This window comes from Numida meleagris, chromosome 1 (assembly GCF_002078875.1).
Source record: "Numida meleagris isolate 19003 breed g44 Domestic line chromosome 1, NumMel1.0, whole genome shotgun sequence".
NCBI classification, from domain to species: Eukaryota; Metazoa; Chordata; class Aves; order Galliformes; family Numididae; genus Numida; species Numida meleagris.
Window position 1 is genome coordinate 106,344,822 of NC_034409.1, and position 22,296 is coordinate 106,367,117.

The 22,296-nt window shown below is 36.8% G+C and overlaps 1 protein-coding gene across 5 annotated transcripts in view; it reads right to left on the reverse strand.

The window, feature by feature from the left end:
• DSCAM (DS cell adhesion molecule) overlaps positions 1-22,296 on the reverse strand; it is a 463,977-nt gene that overhangs the window by 82,174 nt on the left and 359,507 nt on the right. For all 5 annotated transcript variants that reach the window (XM_021405879.1, XM_021405906.1, XM_021405915.1 and 2 more), the window contains 6 exons: positions 21,101-21,229; positions 14,836-15,003; positions 10,890-10,960; positions 5,037-5,277; positions 3,214-3,360; positions 1,293-1,448 (listed from right to left, as the gene is read on the reverse strand). In XM_021405879.1, coding sequence (XP_021261554.1) covers positions 1,293-1,448; positions 3,214-3,360; positions 5,037-5,277; positions 10,890-10,960; positions 14,836-15,003; positions 21,101-21,229 — 912 coding nt within the window. The remainder of the gene's footprint in view (positions 1-1,292; positions 1,449-3,213; positions 3,361-5,036; positions 5,278-10,889; positions 10,961-14,835; positions 15,004-21,100; positions 21,230-22,296) is intronic.

Genomic DNA, 22,296 nt, shown 5'->3' on the forward strand with positions numbered 1-22,296 from the left:
AGACTAGAGTGGGTTCATTGTTTAAGAGAGTGAAGTCTATGTCTGATCAGATTAGCCTTGGCAGTTTCAGACTAGATGCAGTACTCTGAGACAGTTTTATACAGAGCCATTCCTATAAGTTGTCTGAGGATCTCAGTGATGACTGTTTAGTGAGTGCTGGTAATAGGACTACATTAACCAATATTGCCATATGTCTAAATTTCCTCACATTTCTGAGTTTTTTTTATGTTAACACAACTTAGATAAAAAAAAAAGGATTGTATAAAGTATGTTGAAATAGAATAAGGAGAAAATAAGCAAACTGATAACATGATAAAAAAGAAGTCCAGTTTTCATGTGCACCACAGTCCCTGGATACATCTACAACTACAGCCATGTGGCTTTCCAATGGATGTAAATTTTAGAATGAATCCCTTAGTGTTTTGTTGGAAAAATTTCATAACATTCACCAAGTTACTTAATCAATGAACGCTGGCACTTTTGTAGACCTTATTAAAAAAAAAACAATAATAAAAAAGTCAAATATATACAATAAACTGGATGAGTAATAATGAAAAAACTATTCATTAATTTCCTTGAAAAAATTCAGAGGAGAATTTTCCAATCAAACCTATTTAGTTAACTTCATTGCTAGGACAGTGTCAATGTTTATTCCTGCCAAAATATTCTTATCTAATAGTATCCAGATGTTCAAAAGTCTTTACAGAAGTATTCAGCCATCTCAAAGGTTTTTCAAAGCATCTAAACTGGATAAGAAGAAAATTTTAATTTTCAGTATTAGGACTTAAATTTTCCATGCTCTAATCTACGAACAAAGCCAGGCGATTTTTGTTCTCCATTTTGCTTCTGAAAGAAGAGGCGTTTTGAGGAAGTTTTTGTCTTATATTGAAGAAAACCTTCCTAGAGGCTTCTCAGTTACATAAGAACATCCCAGAATAGTCTTTTCTTCTTTCCTCCTTTTCAATTATTTTGAATTAACTCAAAAACTCTCCTATTAGAAAAAATTCTCCTATTAGATCCTGAGGTAAAATAAAACAAAAAAAAACAAAACTAGAGTTAAACCTGTTCAGATCATGAGAATTATCTACAAACTTCTGGATAATCTGACTAGAGTGCTGGAAACAGACTGCTTTCAAAGCTGCGGGTTCACGCTGCTCTCCGTGTGTTGCTAACTCAAGATCTTTATACAGAAATCTCACTCTGACCGTTTGCATATAATATTTGCACTTTTTTAAAAGCTTCAGGCATACAAGCCTCTTGTAGAATGGGAATGGGAATGCTTAACTCCTTACCGTCTTCTTTAGTGCGGGTGAAAATTTGTTCACTTCTCACTCCATCTCCAGCTCGTGTGAAAGCCAACACCTGAATGCTGTAGTTGGTGTATTTTTCCAGACCATCAAGCTCTAGAGATGGCTGTGTAGTAGTGACATTCCTTATTTCTCCTAGCTCTATAGAATAAGAAGGAAATTGAGTTATTGGCAAGGACAATCTTTTCCCAGCTATTGATACCCATTGTGAATATCTTCAAGATTAAAGAATATAACAGAGAAGTAATGCTTTATTATTATAAAATAGCAATGGATTATAAGAAATTAAACTAAAATTCCTTTATATTTGGATTTCTTACAGTTCAAAGCAGACCCATTTTTAGTTTCAAACTCATTTCATTTTTTAAATACAGAGAACAGAATTTAATATTTCTAATAATTATAAAATTTTTCATAAAGAACAGATGACAATAAATTATTTTAAAATATGACCAAGAGCAAAAATGAGCCAATTATTTTCATAAAGGGTTTCCATTTTTGAGAAAAACAGACTAACAGAAAAAAGCCCCTTCATTTTAAAATATGAATCAAGTACTTCTGCAAAGCAGTTGACGGCAGTAATACCAGTTAGTGATAGATTTAAACATAGTAAAATCAGATTTATTTGCAGAAAGATGATGCACTTCATACATATTGTTTTTTCAACAAGCTAAGAACTATAATCCATATGGCAAAAAAAGCTCAGAACATATTTAGGGCATAAAATAAAGCTGAGAAAAAAAGATGAAAATTCAGTTTTAAGCACTGCATCAGCATCATCTTTTTTCATCATGCTGTAAGACATCATGTAGGAGCTTAGACATGCACTGATAATATTCACATAGGAACTGATCCAAATACTATAGTCATCACCGAAAACATTTAGTTTTAAGTCAGTCAGGTCTACATTTTTATGCATGATTTTAATATATTTTTCATTTTTAACTTTAAATATACAAAGGAATCGGTGGCTTATTTCTGTCATTGCCAGAAGTAGCAATAGGCCCCAGAGTTACACTTCTACTCTGAGTTTCCCTTGCCATACTAAAAGAGGTCAGGATTTACAAGATAACTGTATATTAGAGTAAACTGTGATTCTGAAGGATGAATATAAAAGAAGGAAGACAGGTCATTGCCCTAGAACTGCAAAAATTCAGCAGAGCAAATAGGAATAAAGGCATGCACAACTCAAGCCTATTAGTATTTAATATACAAGAAAGGACCGCATCTAGAATTATCAGCATCATGTGATAAACTTCCCTGACTGTGTGAGAGTGTGTGTGTGTGTGTGTGTGTGTGTGTGTGTGTGTGTGTGTGTGTGTGTGTATCTCTGTTCTCTTCTGGTCATTTCACTCATTCTCCACTCAAGAGTTTATTTATTATGTTAACATGCTAATTATGCTAAGAGTACAAAATATAAGCAAAACAGAAGAGGTTGGTATGAAAATATTTCCTTCTTTTGTCTTCAACTGCAATGTTGAAATGTACTCTGACACCAAAATAAAAATAAAAAAAATAGTCAACTAGCTAATTAAGACAACTAAAATAAAGTACAAGGTTACAAAGTACAAGGTTAGGCAGGTGTTTTAAAGTTTATATTATCATACTTTAATAAAGACCTGCTTGGCTATATAAATGAGATGAAATTTGTTTGAGTCATTTTGGGTACTTTGTCAGGTCTACGGAATGTTGCAGTCCCATGGTGGAAGCCTTCCCCAGGGGCGTCTCCAGTCAGTTTTGCAATGCCTGCTACTGTGTTAAAGCTCTATAGAAGATAGCTTCCTTCACAAGTAGATGTTTTCTCTAAACCAAAGAGCAAAGGAAGTACAGTGCTTTCACAACAGAGAATAAATAATATAAGTGCTATATATGGCTTGTTACTTAGTGATAGTTTGAATTCTATTACCTCCATCCAAGAGATTGGCCCAGTAGATAACCCTGAATCCTTGCAGAATCCCATTGAGAGTTTCTTTTGCCAGTGTTGACCAAGAAATAGAAATGGTTTCTGGTGATGTGGCAGTGGCTTGCACATTCCCTGGAGGGCAGCTGGGCACTGAAATAAAATATTCACTATTTTTAAGTTGATGAATAGGACTCAGTGTTTACCACATGCACGTATCCAGTTTGAAGAAATGTATACAAAAGAGCACTGTTCCATACTTGTTAGAAGACTTCCCTCTCACTACACTTTCAATCTGCGTTGCTACCCTACCATCCACTATTTAATTGTCAGTTACATACTGTTAAAAGTGCAAACCCTTAATTCTTGCTAGAATCCATGTTTCTGCAAGTGTAGCTCTTGTCCCTGGAATGACTTTTGATATATTCCTTCATCGCTTCCTGACTTGTCTTTTAATAGTGTTTTTTTAATGTTTTTGTGTTAATTGAAATGCGTCCTAGTGATGAAACATACAGAACATGCTTAGGAAACAATTTAAAAATATTTTTAAAACTCTGTCCCAGATTGCCATCTTTCTGAAATATCCTAATAATCTCCTCAAATCAGTATGGTGCAGGAGAAGGAAGCAGCTGCTTGAAAAAATATTGGGAAAATTATTAATAAAATATTTTCACTAACATTTAGAAGAAAAAAAAATCAGTGAGATATAAAGCATTTTTTGTTGGCTATTTAGCTTTAGAGCAATAACTCCAGTATTAGTTTTTGATGTTGCTTTTAAAGCTCATCTTTGAGGGTGATCCAAAACTGAACAGGGACAAATATATATATATATTGCTAAGAGAAGCAGATTTTGAAGATAAAAATATTACACATTATAATACCAAATATATGTATGTGTGAGTATACTGCCTTCTGACATCTTGCAATCCTCTCTCCGGGCCTAGAAACATTCAGAGAAAATGAAAATCACCAGCCTTCCAAGAAGCATATGCCTCAAAGTCTGTAGCTCTCAAGAATTTTCTCAATTTCCCACATATGAAGTCAGATTCTTAGCTGGCACTGACTTCAATACACTGGAAATCTGACTTATGCCATCTATTAGGATTATGTAGAGTTTGCTTTTATACTCCCCTAAAATACTGAGCCTCTTTTTGGGTATGAAATCATTCTCTTTTTCCACTAGAGGACTCCCTCTCATTGTTTGAGAAGTGCATTTTACACAGTTTGAAAAACATATCTAAATTGTTTCTTAGATTAGAAAGCTTATATTTTATCTGAAATAATGATTTTATTTTATTTTTCTCACTAGCCTGGATGTCTTTGAAAAAACACACATCTCTGTTTAGACTGACAAGATAAGAGATTATGTAATACGAGAGCTCCTGGTTTCCCAGCAGTTTAATTTGTAAGCAAAATTAAGCCAACAAAATTAACAGTATCACTTCACCTTTCTGAGTTATATTTAGCATCTCAAAGTGCATAACGAAGCTACGATGAGATCACAAAATTTGCAAATATGTAAACACCAGAGTAATAATCTTCTTAACAAAAGTTATGGTCTCAGTCAATATTATTCACAACAGGATATATCCCATCAGTACAGTTAGCATTTATTTATGTGAGTAATTCCACATCACTTGCAATGATAATTGTACATGGCCATTGGCTTACCTCCTCCTATCCAGTTGTTTACTGTATCTAGCATCTGCAAAGCCTGGTCTTATATTACTCCATCTACAATAATAACTAACTGAACAGCAAATATGCAAGGTAAAAAGAAATAAAGAAATCATAATGTGACTCACAACAGCTGTTTGCCAAGGACCTACCATCCTCAAGAGTAGTGGTGATGATTTCCTGAGAAGAAGGTCCTATTCCAGCCCGGTTACAAGCTTGAACTACCATGCCATATTGGGTGAATTTCTTCAGATTATTCAGGGTATAAACTTCGCTGTCCCCTGTGGTATCAATACTGATAATGTTGAACTGGAAATTGCCACCTGCGCTGTACTCCCGATAACCTATCTGGTATCCACGAATAATTCCATTCTGCAGGTGCTTCTTTGGAGCCTAAACAGGATATGAAAAATTATACGTTAAATGCATATCTCCAAAGTCAAGTTGTTCCCCTAAAAATTTTGCAATACACAAAACGTCAACCTTTTTTTCCTATTGCAAGCAAGTCTATTTCTAAGCAACAATTCAAAACTCCTTCTTCCACATGAAATCAAAACTTTATAGAATTATATATAAATTCAAACATATGTTACTTTAATAGTGCATTCCTGGGCTGAAAGAAAGACCATTAAATGCTTCATATGAGGAAAAATCTGAAAAGGAAATATTTCTTAGATAAAATTTAAGTGTGTAATGTTCTCCTATCAGAAGAATCAAAGTTGTCTTGCTAATAGTATATTTGCAGTACAGGCATACCATTCCCTGCTAATAGTGGTTTTGCCAGAAGCCCCTACCATTCGCTCACTAAATCTTTAGTAGTGCATTTATTGATCTGTTGAAGGCAGTCAGGTAAAGTTTATTGACTTAGACATATTAGGAAATCTTTATGCTGTGCTTTGAAATATGCTTGTGTTCATTCATTGTGTAGTGTAGAAAGATATTAGATAATGAGTGCTGAAGGCAATAATGAATTGGAAAGCAGGGATTTGCATAATGAATAGCTATGAAGACAAGGAGTACGATATCTGGCTTTAAAATATATGGACAGTACAAAAATTGTTGGCCATAATTATGTATGGTCATTCTCAGTTAAAGTACAAGATTCCTTGTATCTTAACTATTGGAAATAATCTCTACACTCTGCAACAAAAATGTCAGTAAAATAAGGATTGGCAACTCAGGGAAAAAGACCATTCTTGACAGAAACACCTTTTATAATTTTATTTAAATAGTAGGACTATTTAAGGACTAACTTCAATATGTGATTATGTTCCTGTCTAATATTCCAATGAATATTAGATGTAATTAGTATAAACATTTTAAGGAACAGTTTATATTCCATGGACAAAAAGTTCTTTCAAATCCATCAGCTTTCTTCCAAATTCACACTGGATACCAACAAGCTCATCTTTTTCACTGACCCATACAAAAGGTCGTGGTGATGCAGCTTATCAGAGAGAAACTTTAGATGAGTTTCACTGGCACAGGCAGCAATTTCTCTTGTTACTATATCCAACTAAATCTACTGAGGAACACTTTCTCAAGACTACTTTTTGTGCCACAGGACTTGTCTGCTTCAGCATGTTTCTCATCCACTGCAACAAAGGCTCACTGGAGCTAATAAAACCAGCACAGAATTTTAATTTCATCCACTACAAACAAATCATTGCTCTGCAAAAATCAGCACCTTCCTCATATTTCAAAGGTATCACTGGATGGATCTGACTGTATTATCTTTCCAGAGGCTTTACATTCTTCCTTCCTGCTGCCTTCAGAAACAAGCAAAATTTCAAGCAAGAATAACATTTCTCCTGTATTACTTCAGTTCTTCTGTTACTGATAAGCTCTCTGCAAACACAGCCGTGTCTGCTCAGATATAGGTGACCAAATCAGAACTTGGCATGCAAAAAACTGCAGTTTCAGGACTTGAACTCCTTCTAAGGAGCGCCACAAGGATAAGAATTGCTTTTTCGGAACGTAACAGAATAATTGTTTCATGTTTGAACATTTCTGTTTTGTTATAAATAAAAAACTTGTTTAGAAATATGTCAGTGCATTGTCAGTCTTGAAAAGAAGAGGCAAAAAGGCCGAGCTAACATAATCTAAACATTTCAAATTGATTAAAGGACAAACAGCTTGGACAATGTAGTGAACAACTCAAATGTCAGAGGGTCAAGAGCTTTTAGACAATGTTGCAGGTCACTGTCCCTTTTTCTGAATGTGCCAAAGTCTGGAGACACCAGTTTAATTATTCCAGGATATCATTTCTCTCTATTAATGTTAGATTCCATCACAACTTGGCAAATTCTCATCAGTTTGCAAAGAATTTATTGTCTCTAATATTAGCAGGAGTCCAGTTGTGGTCTCAAGGTCTAAACTGTCTCAAGAGTTAGAGGCCACAAATGGAATACTCTCACGCATTACCATAGGAGATTTCTCAACAAAAGCCATTGCCACAAACACACAGAACTGGCATGCAACACCCATAAAAATATGCACCATATAATGAAGAATATTTGTTCTGTGAATGGCACCCACTACTTACTACCACATATAGTACACATTAAAATACTGTGTATACATACACCATATGCATGTAAGGCATGCATTGTATACCAAGAAAAGTGAATGTACACCTTTTACACAATAAAGAATTTTACAACACATATGCACATATCATACTGTAAAACAGATGGAACACAGTGATAAAATTGAATCATTTATTTACTCTGCATTGAAATGTTCTCAGAGCAGGATTAGAGCCAGAATAGCCTTTTCACTGGGAATTCTGTAGTTATATACTTTCTGATTTTGAATTGGAATAAAACAGTGAATTTTGAATTTTTCATGACACATCTTTATAATTGTTTTAGAACAGAGGCTTTTTCCTTAAATAAAATATAATAATTTTACTTTTTTTTCCTCTTTAAAACATTATACAATGCAAAAAAAGCTCAAAATTACTTCAGAGAACTGAAATGTTCTGCTCCACATAAAAATCAGATAGTAATAGAAGGCATCATTTAAGTGCTTCATTTTGGATTTACTCTTTGCACAAGTAAATCATGCTTGATGTCTACATTTTCTTGTTTATTTGTACATTTTCAGTAAAAATATCAGTGAAGTAATATTTGTCCATTGAAAATTGTTCATGGGGAGAATACTGTTAACTTTATCAATAGTCATGGAATATTACGAAAAAGTTTCAAACCTTAATCTTATTTCTTTTTCCATAAAATGCAATATATTTAAAATAAAATACCAATGACTTCTTAAAGTACGATGTTCTGTAAATGTAAACACGTGTATATCAATGAAGAAGAGAATGAATATTTCACACACCTAAACTGAATGGTTTCTTTTACTTAATAAAGTGTTACAAGAAAAAATAATGATTATTTTCATACTTTTTCCTAAACCGAAATTCCTGTTTAATTCTCATTTTCTCTGCATCATTTTAAACTACCAAAAATACTGAGGGTTAAAAAATACAATTTGACACACAACATCATATGTAGACACACAGAAGTGGAATAGAATAGAACAGTTCTGTTGGAAGGGCCCTACAGGGACCAACAAATCCAACTGCCTGACCGCTTCAGGGCAACCCAAAAGTTAAAGCATACTATGGAGGGCATTGTCCAAATGACTTTTGAACACTGACAGGCATGGAGCATCAACCACCTATCAAGGAAACGTGTACCAGTGTTTGACCACTCTTAGAGTAAATAAGTTTTTTCTAATGCCCACTCTGAAATTCCCTTGGTGTGGCTTTGTGCCATTTCCTTGTGTTCTATCACCAGTTACCAGGGAGAAGGGATTAAATAGATGGGATTAAACAGACTTATGAAAGTTTGCTTAACTGGAATTTTCTAAAAGGTGGGCTAAAAGAAACTTTAGCAGAAGATTAACGATGGAAGCAAACTGCAGAAATAGAACTTAGTACAGGATAAAATGTAACTGACCTGTTATTCTCTGCTTCTTTTGCTGCCACTGTCTGTATTTAAACAAGGTTTTCCAACTTTAAACATAAGTATGGTTCTGAACACAACCCCTTTTGTATGTGATCACTAATTTCCATGGCAAAAGCCCCACAAACCTCCAAATAAAAAATGACCAGGATATTAATTACTGCATTATGGGGACTTACTCAAAAAGCCAGGATTCGGCAGAACTATAGGATGTCTGTAGGACTGTGTTGAGTAATGGACCAAAAGTGAGCTGCACAGAACAGAAGAGCAAAAATTTGAGGAAAGAGAATGGCTTATTCCTGGCTTGTCATTTCTTAATTAGGGGACGGCTATTACAAGGAGATAATTCTTCCACTAAATGTGGGACTAGGTAAGCACTAATCCTTCAGGAAGGTAGCTCAGTGACTTCACTTTTATCCTCTAAAGAGCTTCCAGGTCAAGGAAGACAATTAGGCTTCCACTACCTTCTGCACCACAGAGAAACATAGCACCCATCTGATGAGCTGTCCTATTACCAGATAAAGCAATGATTGTAAATCAAGACAAATAGCTTTCAAGCTGAGCAACAAGAGGCTTGAGAGTACAAATAACACAATGGACAGAATTTCAGTGTAGTGGCAGTATTGCCTTTTGCTGTTTGTCCTTTTACAATCAGGCCTCCTGAGTTTCTGCTGCTTGGAAAACAGCACCTAATGGGGTTCTGTGGCATGATGAGACCATAGGATTCCACTGTCTACAGGACTTATACCAAGAGCAGCTCACTGCTGAAGCACCTCTTGCGCTACTTGACCATACACCACTCACCGCTGGTCAATAAGTTAAAGATCTGCTGTCCTGTTCATTTGGCACATGTACAAATATTGTGGTGCTGTCAGTGCACAGCCCTGGCTGTGGAGGAACAAGAGGCAGACAGCAGAATTTTGCAAAGCCAGATTTAACACAGAGTGGGTCTACGGGAATAAGACCTGGGAGGTTTACAGGAGACTTTGCAGACTGTGTGTGCAGTCTGACAGCACAGCCTGCAGCAAATGGCAAATGTCTAGCCAGCACCTACACAGTGCATGGTACCACACTCACATGGGAACAAAGTTCTGGGAGTATGGACCCACCTTTCCTGATCTGGACGTGCGTTGCAGGGGTAACAGCCAGCAATAACTAGCTCACACTTTAGGCTTACTCCATTTATATAAATCCCTCTATACACTCAGCTCATGAGACTTGCTAGGGCAATGGAGTATATATTCAATACAGAGCTCATTTCTGTGGTTATTTGGTTGTATCAGACACCTGACATTTACAAATCCATCTAGTTCCAAGCACGATCCTGAGAACTATTTACACATAAATCCAACTCTAGCTTCTCTTTTCTTGTGCTCCTGCTTTCAGAAAACACCAAGAGATCAAGCCAATAGACTTTAGCTAAAGTGGCGCAGAAGTAAGAAACTGAACCATATTTGAAGCAATGTTGTTGAAATATAGATGTAAAAATGTTGTTTGTCCTGTGGCTGTCTGCACATATCTACATCTATAATGGCAAATCTTCAGAATCACAAAGGACATCTATATATTCCAGGAGTAAACCAATGTTGCTTATCTTCTGTCGTTGCTTTTGAAAATCACTTCCAAATTGAACATTAAAAAAGCAAACAAAGCCTTTCAATCTGCCTACCCACACAACCATAAAAGAAAGGGAAAACATTAAAACAAGTTCATGCATAGAAACTTGGGTGTTATAGTTGGCTAGATCTGATGGCACTCACACTTCCTGAATGCTTTAAAAAGGAAAAACCCATTAAGCATTTATTTTGGTTGCTGAGAATCACTGTACATTCTGCATTACTTCAATATCTACTTCTTTTACTCCGCTGACAGCAATGAACTTAAATTGTTGTTTTATTTATACCTTTTTAAAGTACATTATTATGTTTCCCTTCACCCATCAAGTAACCCTGTGGCTAATGATCAGAAGCCTTTGGTTTGCTGGAAAACACGAAAATACTGTCAGAGATTACATTCTTGGCTGTTCGTATTTACCTTCCAGGTGACCCTAATGCTTTGTGAAGATATAGGCTCAAGCTGAACATCCTGAGGTGGACCATCAGGAGCTGTAAGGAAAGAAGAGAGAAACATCAAGACTGCGTTCATAGCACACAGAATTCTGCACTTCACATGTTATGCCACCAGATTAACTCAGCAGGATCACAAAGATTTGGTCTGTGACAGTTTCATATGAAAAACTGAAGCTGCTGCTTCGATAAAAGAAAACCAGACCTTAGCATCTTACTCATTTGGGTGTCATCTCCAACCAATACTAAAATACAACACATATTAAAATGTAGCAACCTGGAAAAAAATCAAGAGTGAATTACAGTGACTTTTCTTGTCTAGTGACACGCTCACAATTCTACTTCCATTTTGTAATTAAGCAAGACACATTTTCATGAGTCAGAACCCTGTACGTGATAGCAAGGCAGCAGAACCTATTTAAAAGCAGGTGAGACAGGAATTCCTCAGTCAGCCTTCAATATTTCACAATTTTCAGAGGAATCCCCTTTGTTCACTAGAGATTGCGCACATACAGTCAAATATTACACATTTTATACATGAAAACCTCACCATTTATACTCCCTCTCTGCCCTCCTCCCCTTGACTAATGTTGATATCCCAGTCTGGGAAACAGATAAAAAATAACTATTGGATGGAAAAAGCTCCTGCTAAATAAGGAGGAGCTTCGTCTACTATTGATAAGCTGCCAAGAGTATGCGTGATGCTTTAAAGAAAGTCCTGCGACCTGCTTGTCAGCTGGACAGCTACAAAGCAGATCAAGAAATGGTTAGGACTGAATGGAGAGGTGTGAAATAAATTATTTCCTCAGAGAGATAAATCACTGCAAAAGAAAGAACTGAAGAAAGAAATGAAGTAATCTCAAGCTGTTCCTCAAGAGTTCTTTAGATGCAGAGTGTGGCCTCAATAAAAGGTATTAAATTAAGTTTAATATCATGACAAGGGAAGTAAAGCAATAAAAAGGGTGAGAAGAGGCTGTTAGAGGTGGAGCAGCAGTAAATGACAGCTATATTGATAGTAACCAGAACATTTTGCTCTAACTAATGAGAGTAGAGAGACTCAGAATTCAGCTTATAATATATTTAAGTTATTAAATATGCCTCATTTTGTACCTTTTTTGACTGTCCTTCACAGGAATAATATTCAAAGATTGAAAGAACTTTATTTCTATTCCCCTTACAATCATGAACAGGAACTAGAGGAGAAAAAATTCACTGACACAAAACGAGGCCTCCATGAATTTTTTGAATCTTGTCCTTGATTCTGACCCTGCTGCTCACAAACACAAACACCATTTCTCTGGGAACATTATGATGCAGTAGAATCAGAGCAAAGTATTCAATCCTGAAAATAGGTTTTAAAAAGTACTCCTAGAAAGTTTTCCTTGAAAGAACCCAGCAGTTTATACAGACCTGTGTAGTTAACAGTTCCCAGCACACGTGGTGAAATGTTAATGTTAAATAAGAAGTCATTTATTTTACATAGTTAGCGACATACATAGCTTGTGACAAAGACATAAGCCAAATACCTCAGCTTCCTCTGTTGATTTTAGTATTAAACAACAGTTTAAAAGGTTTTGTTTTCTGACAAGCATTAGTATACGTGTGTACTTGCAGTGTATTTTCCAACACAGGAACTAACTGTGGTTGTATGGAGGGAAAGATGTGGTCCGTAAGCTTTGGAATCATGACTAGTTGTGGAAAAGTATAAAACTATGTGCTCAACTATCATTTCACTGCATAGTCCTCAGGTTACAGTAATATGCGATACATAATCTGCACCCTTGCCAATAGCATGGTTTGAGTTGTTCAGTTTTTCTGTTGCCTTTCTTCTCCCTTTGTTTTGCTCTCTTCTCATTACCTTCTCCTTTATTCCCTACACTCACACTGTTTTCCATTTGCTATTGTAAAAGCAGAGAACAGAGGTAAACAGTGATCAAAAAAATGATAATCCTGTACATTACACACCACCTGCTCACATGCTTTGCCTAGGCCTGACCTTCCCTCTTCCAATTGTTCCCTAAGTAGATCAGTAACTTTTGAATACAGTTCCACGCTGCTGGTCTTTCTCTCCAAACAGACAGTTCCTTTAAAGACAGTGACAAAAGGATCAATTATTTTGAAGCTTAGTTACAAAGAACTGAATAAAATGTGATGCTAAGGTTCCACCCTGCTCAAGAGGAAGCTGTTTTTTCATTTCAAGGTCAGCTGCTGATCCTCACAATTTAATTGTCAATTGGGAAAAACTCAGCAAGTAAGAAATATTTCAAGAAAGAATGAACAACAGAGAATGAGAGAGTAGATCCAACACCCAGCACTCTGATGTTTACAGACAAAGAAAGATGGGCATTTTGGGGATATAGATCATACAGGATGGAAGAAAGGATAATCTGTTTTCTACAGTGATACCATATTTTCATGGAACAAAGGAAGAGAAAAACCACAGTGAAATGAGAATTATGTTGCAAACTATTCACCACTAATAAAGCTATTTACTGAAAGCTCGTAAACATGTGAATACTCTTCATTCCTTTCTTTCTATTAGGATAAAAAAAATGATACTTGATGAAAAAAACAGATGCAGCTTGTGTTGCCTCCTGTTTACTGGGCTTTGCACTGAAAGCCCAGGTGTCCTATTCAAAAACTCCCTTGGAACCGAAACCATGCTCTCATCACATGGGCTACATTTTGGGTAGCTTCACCCACAGTGAAAATGGGGGAAGTTACTGAGTTGTATTCATATGAACTGGACTGAAACATCACCAAGGGTTTAAAGTCTAGGCCGACATGAATCTTAAAAAAGAAATAAGTTTTTCACTGCCAGGGCACCGTCACCCACATATCTGCATTATGTTTTTCCTCTCAAAATCCCCAAAGAAAAAAGCATTTTAGACTTCATATAACATAGAAGAAAAGCTAAAGTAAGCATGATAACAATATGTTTTCAAATGCAAATGATCAAGTTCTTCAAGACTTTTCAGAATAACTTCACCCAGTTTCAATGGGTTGCGTTCAACCTGCTTGGCTACTTTCATAAGCATACTTTGTACATCTCATTCAATAGTATATATCTAACAGAAGTATTTACATCCATGCAACATTTTAATTTTTGATTGCTACAATAGAGAGCTATAACTCTCTTCTTCTCATCCTTAAGTCTTATCCACTTCACCTGTAACATGCAGGGTTTCTGAAATGTGAGCATGCACAAGGCTCCACTCTCCTTACCATGCTGCCACTTCTCCTAGCCCTGAGAAACAAATATAAGACAGCACCAGAAGACTGCAGCTTTAGAGTAAAGAGAGGCTCCAGATATTAAAGTGAAAATGCAGGCACAGCTCTCCCGCTACAGACACCTGTAATGATGTAGAAGAATATATGGAAGCAAAGAACAAGGGGGATGGTGCTAACTAATGAAAGATGACTGACTTGCACAGTAATCAGAAAGCTACCTGATGGGGGGGCTGGGAGATGGAATAGACAAAGGAAAATTTTCTTCATGGGGATTAACATTTTCAAAAAAAAGGTAGCTTGAATTAATTATCTATACTTAATGTATACTAAATTAGTTACCTATCTGTACTACCTGGTTATCTAAGGAAAGCCACAAGATCCACATGGGCTGGGCCTCCACTAGAAATACAGTGTTGACTGAGATGCCTAACTGCAGATACATGTGCCTTTTCCCGAAGTTGAAAATTTGGAGCATAATGTTTTCTGGCCACTAGATGCCACTAAATAGCTTTAATTACAAACTGACATGATGAAGTTAGAAAAGTCACAGTGTTTTATGGGAAAAATTCAGTATTTCTTCTGATGCAGCTACAGCAACATAAGCAGCATTTTAAGTAAAGATTCCTCACATCAAAGAACAATAATTCCCAGCACAATTCAGCTGCTACAAAGCCAGAGAGTACCTGCTTCATCTGTCGTGATGGTGAGCTCATTGCTGGCCTCACTCTTGCCAATGCGATTCTTGGCATACATGCGGATGTTGTAAGTTGAGGAAGGATGGAGGTCAATTATAGTAGCTTGGTTAAGTTGAGGAGAAACATCTTTGGTTCTCTGAACAGAATCCCAAGAGTCTATTTAATAAGAGATTAAAACAAAACAGACAAATAAAACATGATATTAATATTATTGACACAATTCTGCAGTTAAGCTATCTCATAGAGAAAGATACTGCCCCCGCTGAATTAACCCAGAAAACTCCTGGTGCTACAAACAAAAACCAAGTGATCACATTCCTTGACAGCTCTCCCAAGTCCTCCCAGTCTAGTGCTGTGAAGAATGGGATCTCAGACCAGAGAGCACCAGCAAATCTGAGAGAATAGCTGCTCAGCTTCCTTTTTGTTTGTTTTGAGAGATGGTGAGAGCAGCACTAGACATGGAGCTCAGCACCCTCCAGTACCGATGCTATTTCCTTTACTTGTTAGGACGCAGGAACACTTTAACAGAATGGGAATTAAAAACTTTATCTGCTTGTATATATCTATAAAAGAAGGCGCATATTGTTAATATTTATTGCTAGTACTCATCTGTTTGTTACACTTTTTAATAAGTTCTCCAGACATATAATAGGAAAAAGGATGGAAACGCAGTGACCCCTCCATTTCATCTGTGCACTTTGTTTCTGCAAACAGTACAAAAGAATCTTTTTAAAACATCCTCATATCTCCTATGAGTAGCCATCCATCATTTTTTTCTTACTGCAGCCAGTGTTTTTCCTTTAACCTCTGCAGCATCCTTAGGGGGATGTCACTGGGGGCTCTACAGAAGTGTTTTACACTATGGGTCACTGTAGGCAAGATCACGGAAAGCTCGGAAGACAAGACTAGTTTATAAATAGAAAACTCACACAGATACTGAATATTTGCTCATACTGTGTAAATTCTTTAGCTGTAGCTTGCTCACACAAGTTGTCACAATGACATCTCCAGCTTGGTTTTTTGTTTGTTTGTTTGTTGTTCTTTTTTTTTGCTTGTATGTGGCTTAATTTACCCAGAAAACATTTAGGAATCAGACATTTAAATGCTAATGAAATGCACTTGAATTTATTTTTACATGGTAACTGAGATTTCCAAAACTTCCTCTGTAGGATACCTTCGGAAGCTCTAAAGGAGTTACTTGAAGGGAACACTGCTACAACTTTCTTTCAGTTTGTTGTCTTCACGGAATTTCTCAAACACATTCACAGTCAAATGTTGCCAATGTCCTACACTATAATTCATAATGCCTGATACTCTCACCTAAAATATGTCACTTACCAAATGCCACAGTAACCAGTTGCTCACATCTGAAGCTCCTCAAACAAACGCTTCACAGGAGAGTGCAAAACCCCCACAGTGTTCAAAAATGAGAAAATTTCAGACACTATTTGCTTAATAATTAATAATTAGCTAGAAATGAGAGGCTCTCTACAGATATGGCTGACGAACATTACATATTAGCAGATCCTAGAAAACAGGAGAGGTGATGAGGGATGTGATGAGATTGATCTAGAGTGTGGTGTGGTGATGTCCAGGGGCTCTCCTCAACTACCAAGAGAGTCCTAGACCTGGCTAGCACAGCAACCAGGGGTCTGTAAGAGCTCATGAAAAAATCTGGGCAGCCTTGAAGCTTGTGAGCAAGGCTGCTGTAATGGGATCTGTGCTGAACTGCACAGTGGCAGTGACAGTGGTTATTTCAGTATCCCTTGGAAATCTTGACCAGCAGTTATATCAGAGGTTCTACAAGCACAGAAGGAAACTCTATCTGTTTCAGAGTACCATGTAAACAGGAAAGGAATTAAGAAGAAAAAAAGAAATAAACACTTTTGTTTTGGAGAATTTGTTAAGTTTCCCTTGATCCAGATGGTACTTTCTTCTAACATCATTCACATATTAACAAATTGCTCAAGTTTTCTGCTGGTTGTTTGAAATACTGACCTCTGAGTGTTAAACTTCTGTAGTATATATAAACAGTTGAAATCAGATACACAGACGTGAAAATTCTTGTAATTTTTTGAAGATTAAATAATGGCACAGCATAGAAAAAGAGAGACTAAAACTCACGGTCTTCTGTACTGCTAAATGTAGGCTCATAGTGTTTATTTATGACTAAGGCACAGATTTCAGGAATATATTCTGATGCATGTATCCTCTTTATGAAAAGGAAAACAAATCAGCAAGAGCAATCACTCCCAGCTGAGTCAGTCTGTGGAAAAATTAATCAATTTCTCTCCAACAATGTTTCAGTTTTGGAAAAAAAAAATAATAAGAAAAAATGGTTAGCTAATTTTTTCTCTGGCAAAGCCTAAAAATATTTTCTTGCTTCCAGGTGTTAAATATTTGTTCCATGAGGTATTGGAATTGACTATCAATTGTTTTTGTTTTTTTTTTAATTGTCATTTCAGAGTGCTTTAAAATCTACTTAACTAAAAGATTGAAAATGCACAGAAAACAAATTGCAACAGGCTAATAGAAACAAGCAAATCAACAATAGTTAAAACTAAGCCTGGAATTCTTAATGCAGTTTTTACTCCTCTCCAAAATGTCAGTTGCAGGCACTTCTCAGTGTTACATAAAATGCACACTGACACAATGATTTATGAAAAATTTATGATTTTATGAAAACCAGCAGCTTCTCACCCATTCCTAAAATAAAGGCTTTGGGATCACTCTTCAGAAGACTATTAGGTGTATTTGCTCTTCAATTCTAATTTCAGGAAAATGAGTGCGCCTTCCCACGCTGGGTGAGGAGGTGTCTTTGCCTTCGCTGCCATCTAGTGACACAGCCCCGCACTGCACACGACTGCAAAATCATCCTGAGGGAGCAGGGAGCACAGGGGAGCACAAACCACTGTCCTCTGCCTCCAAACTGGGTCCTAAACTGAACTGATGTTCACTCTGCACCTCAATTTTCCATAATGACATCAAAAATAAAAAGGGTGAGAAGAGAGGCATAAAGAAACACCCACATGCCAGTTCTCATCTTCAAAATATTTTCTACACTTCAGATGGAAAGATCTGGTAGCTACACATCAATGGTACCAATGAAGGGCCAGGTCTGAGTGCCACAGGCACATTTCTGTACAGACAGGTACTGTATATAAGTACTGAAATGGCCTGAAATGCTGAGCTCCCACTATTCATATGGCTCCTGCACGGCAACTAGACCATAAAAACACATCTACATACACAAAGGGCAATTTCACATTCCTTCTAGAGGGTATTTAATTGGTCCTCATTCTTAGCTAGTATGGCAGGGGTAGATGGGATATGTGAGTTTAGTATCCTACAGCAAAGTCCATGCATGATATATGGTCACCCAAACATTCTCTGAAACAGAAAAGTTTTGCAATTTTCCTTTCCGAAAGTCTAGAGATGCATGCTGCTGTACACCCATTTCTGAGTCTTCAGGGTAAGCAACTTACATAGAAAATTTAGCATTAGGCTCAGCACAGAAATCTGTTTTTAGTTGTAGTATATCACCCTGAGCAGCCATGTCTAGTAGTTGATCTATCACTTGGCAACCCTGCCTGCATCAGGAGGGCTGGAACCTGCTTATCATTGAGGTCCCTTCCAAACCAAGCCATTCTATGATTCTATGACCTCATGTCTGAAAACCACTTTTCAGAGTCAAGTAATTATACCAGAATTATACCATCTGATGAAAGGAGAAGCGATACGAAATAAAATACCTAATCTTCTCACTTGTGAAGAAAGACTGGGAAAATGAAACATCATGCAACTGAGAAATATTTTCCAGCAACAGCGGAGAGCTTAAGATACAGCCCTTGTCACAGCTAGGCAGAAGTTACCTCTAAGAACATCGTTCCGGAGTGCTTTCCTGGCAGTCTGAGCAAGAAACACCATAGGCTGCAGAAGAAGGTTCTCACCATCCTACTAGTGACTCTGTAGATGTTGAGCTGTATCTGTAACGCTTGGTGGCAGAAGCTTTTTGCCTTGGTTTCTCAAAGAGAGAAAAGTGGTCCTCCTAGCTGTTTAGCACAGAGAAGGACCACACTGCATCATCTAATCACCCCAATGCCCCATGTGTTCCCCACGTGACCTTGTGCCTTAGACTGCACACTGACTCCTGATGCCAGTGGTTCCCAGTTTTGCACATCAGGTTTCAGTTTATCATGCATGCATTTCTGCTGTCCAAGAATAGATAGCAGTTAAACAATTGCAATGCAAATGAAAAAGGTGAAAAAAATACCACACAAAAATCAACAACCTAGAGTGAGCTATGATTGGGTAGATCTCCTCCAAATGTAATTGCTAAATACTGCTTGTTATGTTAATTCTCAAAATGCTAATTATTCTGGCCATGCCTCTCTTCATGTTCTCCCCTGCCTTTGGTACAATCCAATTAGTCAGTTCGTCAGATTGATGCACAAAAGCCTCTAATCAGATCATAGGACTGGAAGTACCATCTAGCAAAAGACATTTTCTCAGAGGAGCCATGAAGATTGAACATTTCATACCTTGTCTGATGTCCCACATTACAAATGTAATTGTTTAAACCAGGAGAAGTTTCAAATAACCATCTTCAGTATTTCATCTTCTTGATAATTATGAAAAGAATGCGTGCAAGAATTCTAAAAACTAGTTTCTAAAATCCTAGTTTCTCCAAATATTCAGCCCCAGATTTTATAAAAGACTGTTTCTGTTCTTTGTACTGAGATAATCTGCTCTTTTCAGGATACATCCTCAAGTATTTACCTTCATACACGTAGAAAGATGTATGACTTTCAAAAATTGCGCTGGGGAAAGGGCTTGGGTGGAAGGAAAGAAACTAAGAGAAAACAAAGTCTGGGAACTTTTAGGTATGCATGTTCCTTGAAAGCATCCTTGCCTAGTTTGTATCTCCAAAGCTGTGACTCCTAATCACAGATTCAGTGGGGAGTTTCTAGATGTAACCTCTCGGTTACCATGTACACCTGCACATTATCAATTTTATTTAGAAAGCCATGCTAAAATGGTGATTGATGATTTAAGACTTCTACTTAAAGTACAGCAGAAAGGAAATACACAACGTAGACAAGTGAAGGATAATGAAGATGGTTAGTAGAATATGGTTTTAGTTTTTAAATTTCAGAATTTAATGAACAAGCACATTTTAACATCTCAAAACTAAAGGGAGAAGACTACAAAAATACTACAGCTGCTTACATAAACTGAGTGTTTCACTTCTAAACTCACGTACAGCATTCCTATGTTCCCTTAAAAATAGTGTAACAAACTCCAACAAAAGGCAGTACAATATAATTCCTCAGTGTCTTTTTAATCATACTTAGAATATGAAAACATTTTTCCATTGCAATCTCCCCTTTCAAAACATGACTCCGGGACACTGCTTATCAGTGCGCTTACTTTTAAATATGATTCCGCATCACAAATATGTTTCCAACAAAGCTTGAGAATTTTTTAGACTTCAACAGACAGTGAACATTTTTGGGCTTAAGAAAAAGATGATTTTAAAATATCTACCCAACCAGGAATATTTTCCTGAATTGAAGGGTTGTATTTTTTTTTCATGGTAATCTCACTCATCTTCTTAGGTGTCCATTGATATGATGATACAGTGACCTAGCAGAAAGGTTTATGCTTGCACTGCTCTTATCCTTCAGAGTATTTCCCGCATATTCCTGAAAACTCAGCATGGTGCTTTAGCAAACAACCACACTGTTTCTTTCAACTAGAAATGATCGTAAGTACCCATGTTCACTGCTAACCTTCCAGGTAAGATGCCATGTGCTCACATACTGATAGAAAATAACAAAAAATCAGCACTATGGGAAAAGGTAATTTATAAAGGCAGGTGTTTTCCTATAGGGTGAAACAGAAAATAAGAAGAAAAAATCCAAATGGAGAAAAGATAGGTACCAAGAATCAGCTAGGAAAATCATCATTACCAACTATCATTTAGTATGTCTTTTTTTTAGCAACAAAATTTGTCCTTCTTACTTGTCTCTTCCACAAGTAAATGGAAAAAGCAGCAGTTGCAAAACATAATGTTCTTCAAAAAAAAAAAAAAAAAGAACAAATGATGATAAATATGACTGAAAGACTAAATAAACCACAATAAAATATTCCATCAGATGTTTTCAATTTATGAATTATCTTTTACAATACAAATGCAATGATGAAGAAAGTTAAGTGACAGGGATTACTTCAAAGGAAGATTACTTCTTACCTGATTTGTTCTTGCATTCAATATCATAGCCAGTGATAGGGCTGTTTCCATCAAATCCCATGGTCCACCTGAGGGCAATGCTGCGTGCTCTCACCTCTCGGATTTCTATCTCAGGAGGGTCAGGGGGCTCTGAGTAAATACACATTCAGTTTTAGTCACAGGAAAGCCCATGTCCGTAACAAGATAACACCAATGAGCGTGGCACTGACACGGCTTACTGGAGGTAAGCTCTCATGCCAAATTCTCCAGTCACTCATTAGTACCCTGAGCCAGTTAATCACTCACTGAAGAATACCCAAGAGAGGAATGAAAAATCTCTTTTCAGCTAAGAATCTCTGATGTAATATTGAATATTAACTTCTGTTTCACCTTCTAATACGGAACATGTAGCTGCATTTCCTTAAAAGCACTCCAGATTGGACTACTCATGCTAGGAAATATTTTTGCCTTGAACACTGTATTTTACAGATACTTCTACAGTTTTTACATAAAAGCTGGTGATAGAAATATTAATACTAAACTACTAAATTTGATGGGGGAAGGGAGGAAGAATTCTCTCTCTCTGAGTATGTTTAAAGTCTTAATTTATTAACAGTCAATTTAATGAGCATTTAAAAGCCTTAACAACACTAAAGCCTCTTTATACCACTATCGAATTAAGTATGTAAATAACCAGCATTTGTACTGAATCTAATGTCCTTCTAAATTGTCAAGGCAGTGTAAAGGAGCTCACGTGTAATTGAGAGCCTGACCCAAATTCCACCTGAATTTACTGACAGGGCAGCATTCGGAGTTGGATTGGATGATCCTTGTGGGTCCTTTCCAACTCAGGACATTCTATGATCCTGTGATTAAGTATTCAGTGAAATCTGCAAATACATAAACTCCGGAGTAGGGGGAAAGAAATTTTCCAGTTCTGGAAACATGCTCAAAAGCATACAAGCACAGGAACATGCACCACAAAAGTAAGCAGCGGCCAGTGGCCAAGTCCTGCCTCTGCTCTACATCTCAAATACTGTCACCTTAGCTGCTCCAGAATTTGCTGCTGTCTGCCTGAGCGAAACCCTGCAGGAGCGGAAACCCAGCCCCAGGCAACATAGGTTCCTAGAGCTTGTGTTGTACAAACCAATTAAAATGTATTTTGACTGATTAAACTTGAAATATTTTGTCGATACACAGTAGGTTTAATACTTCTT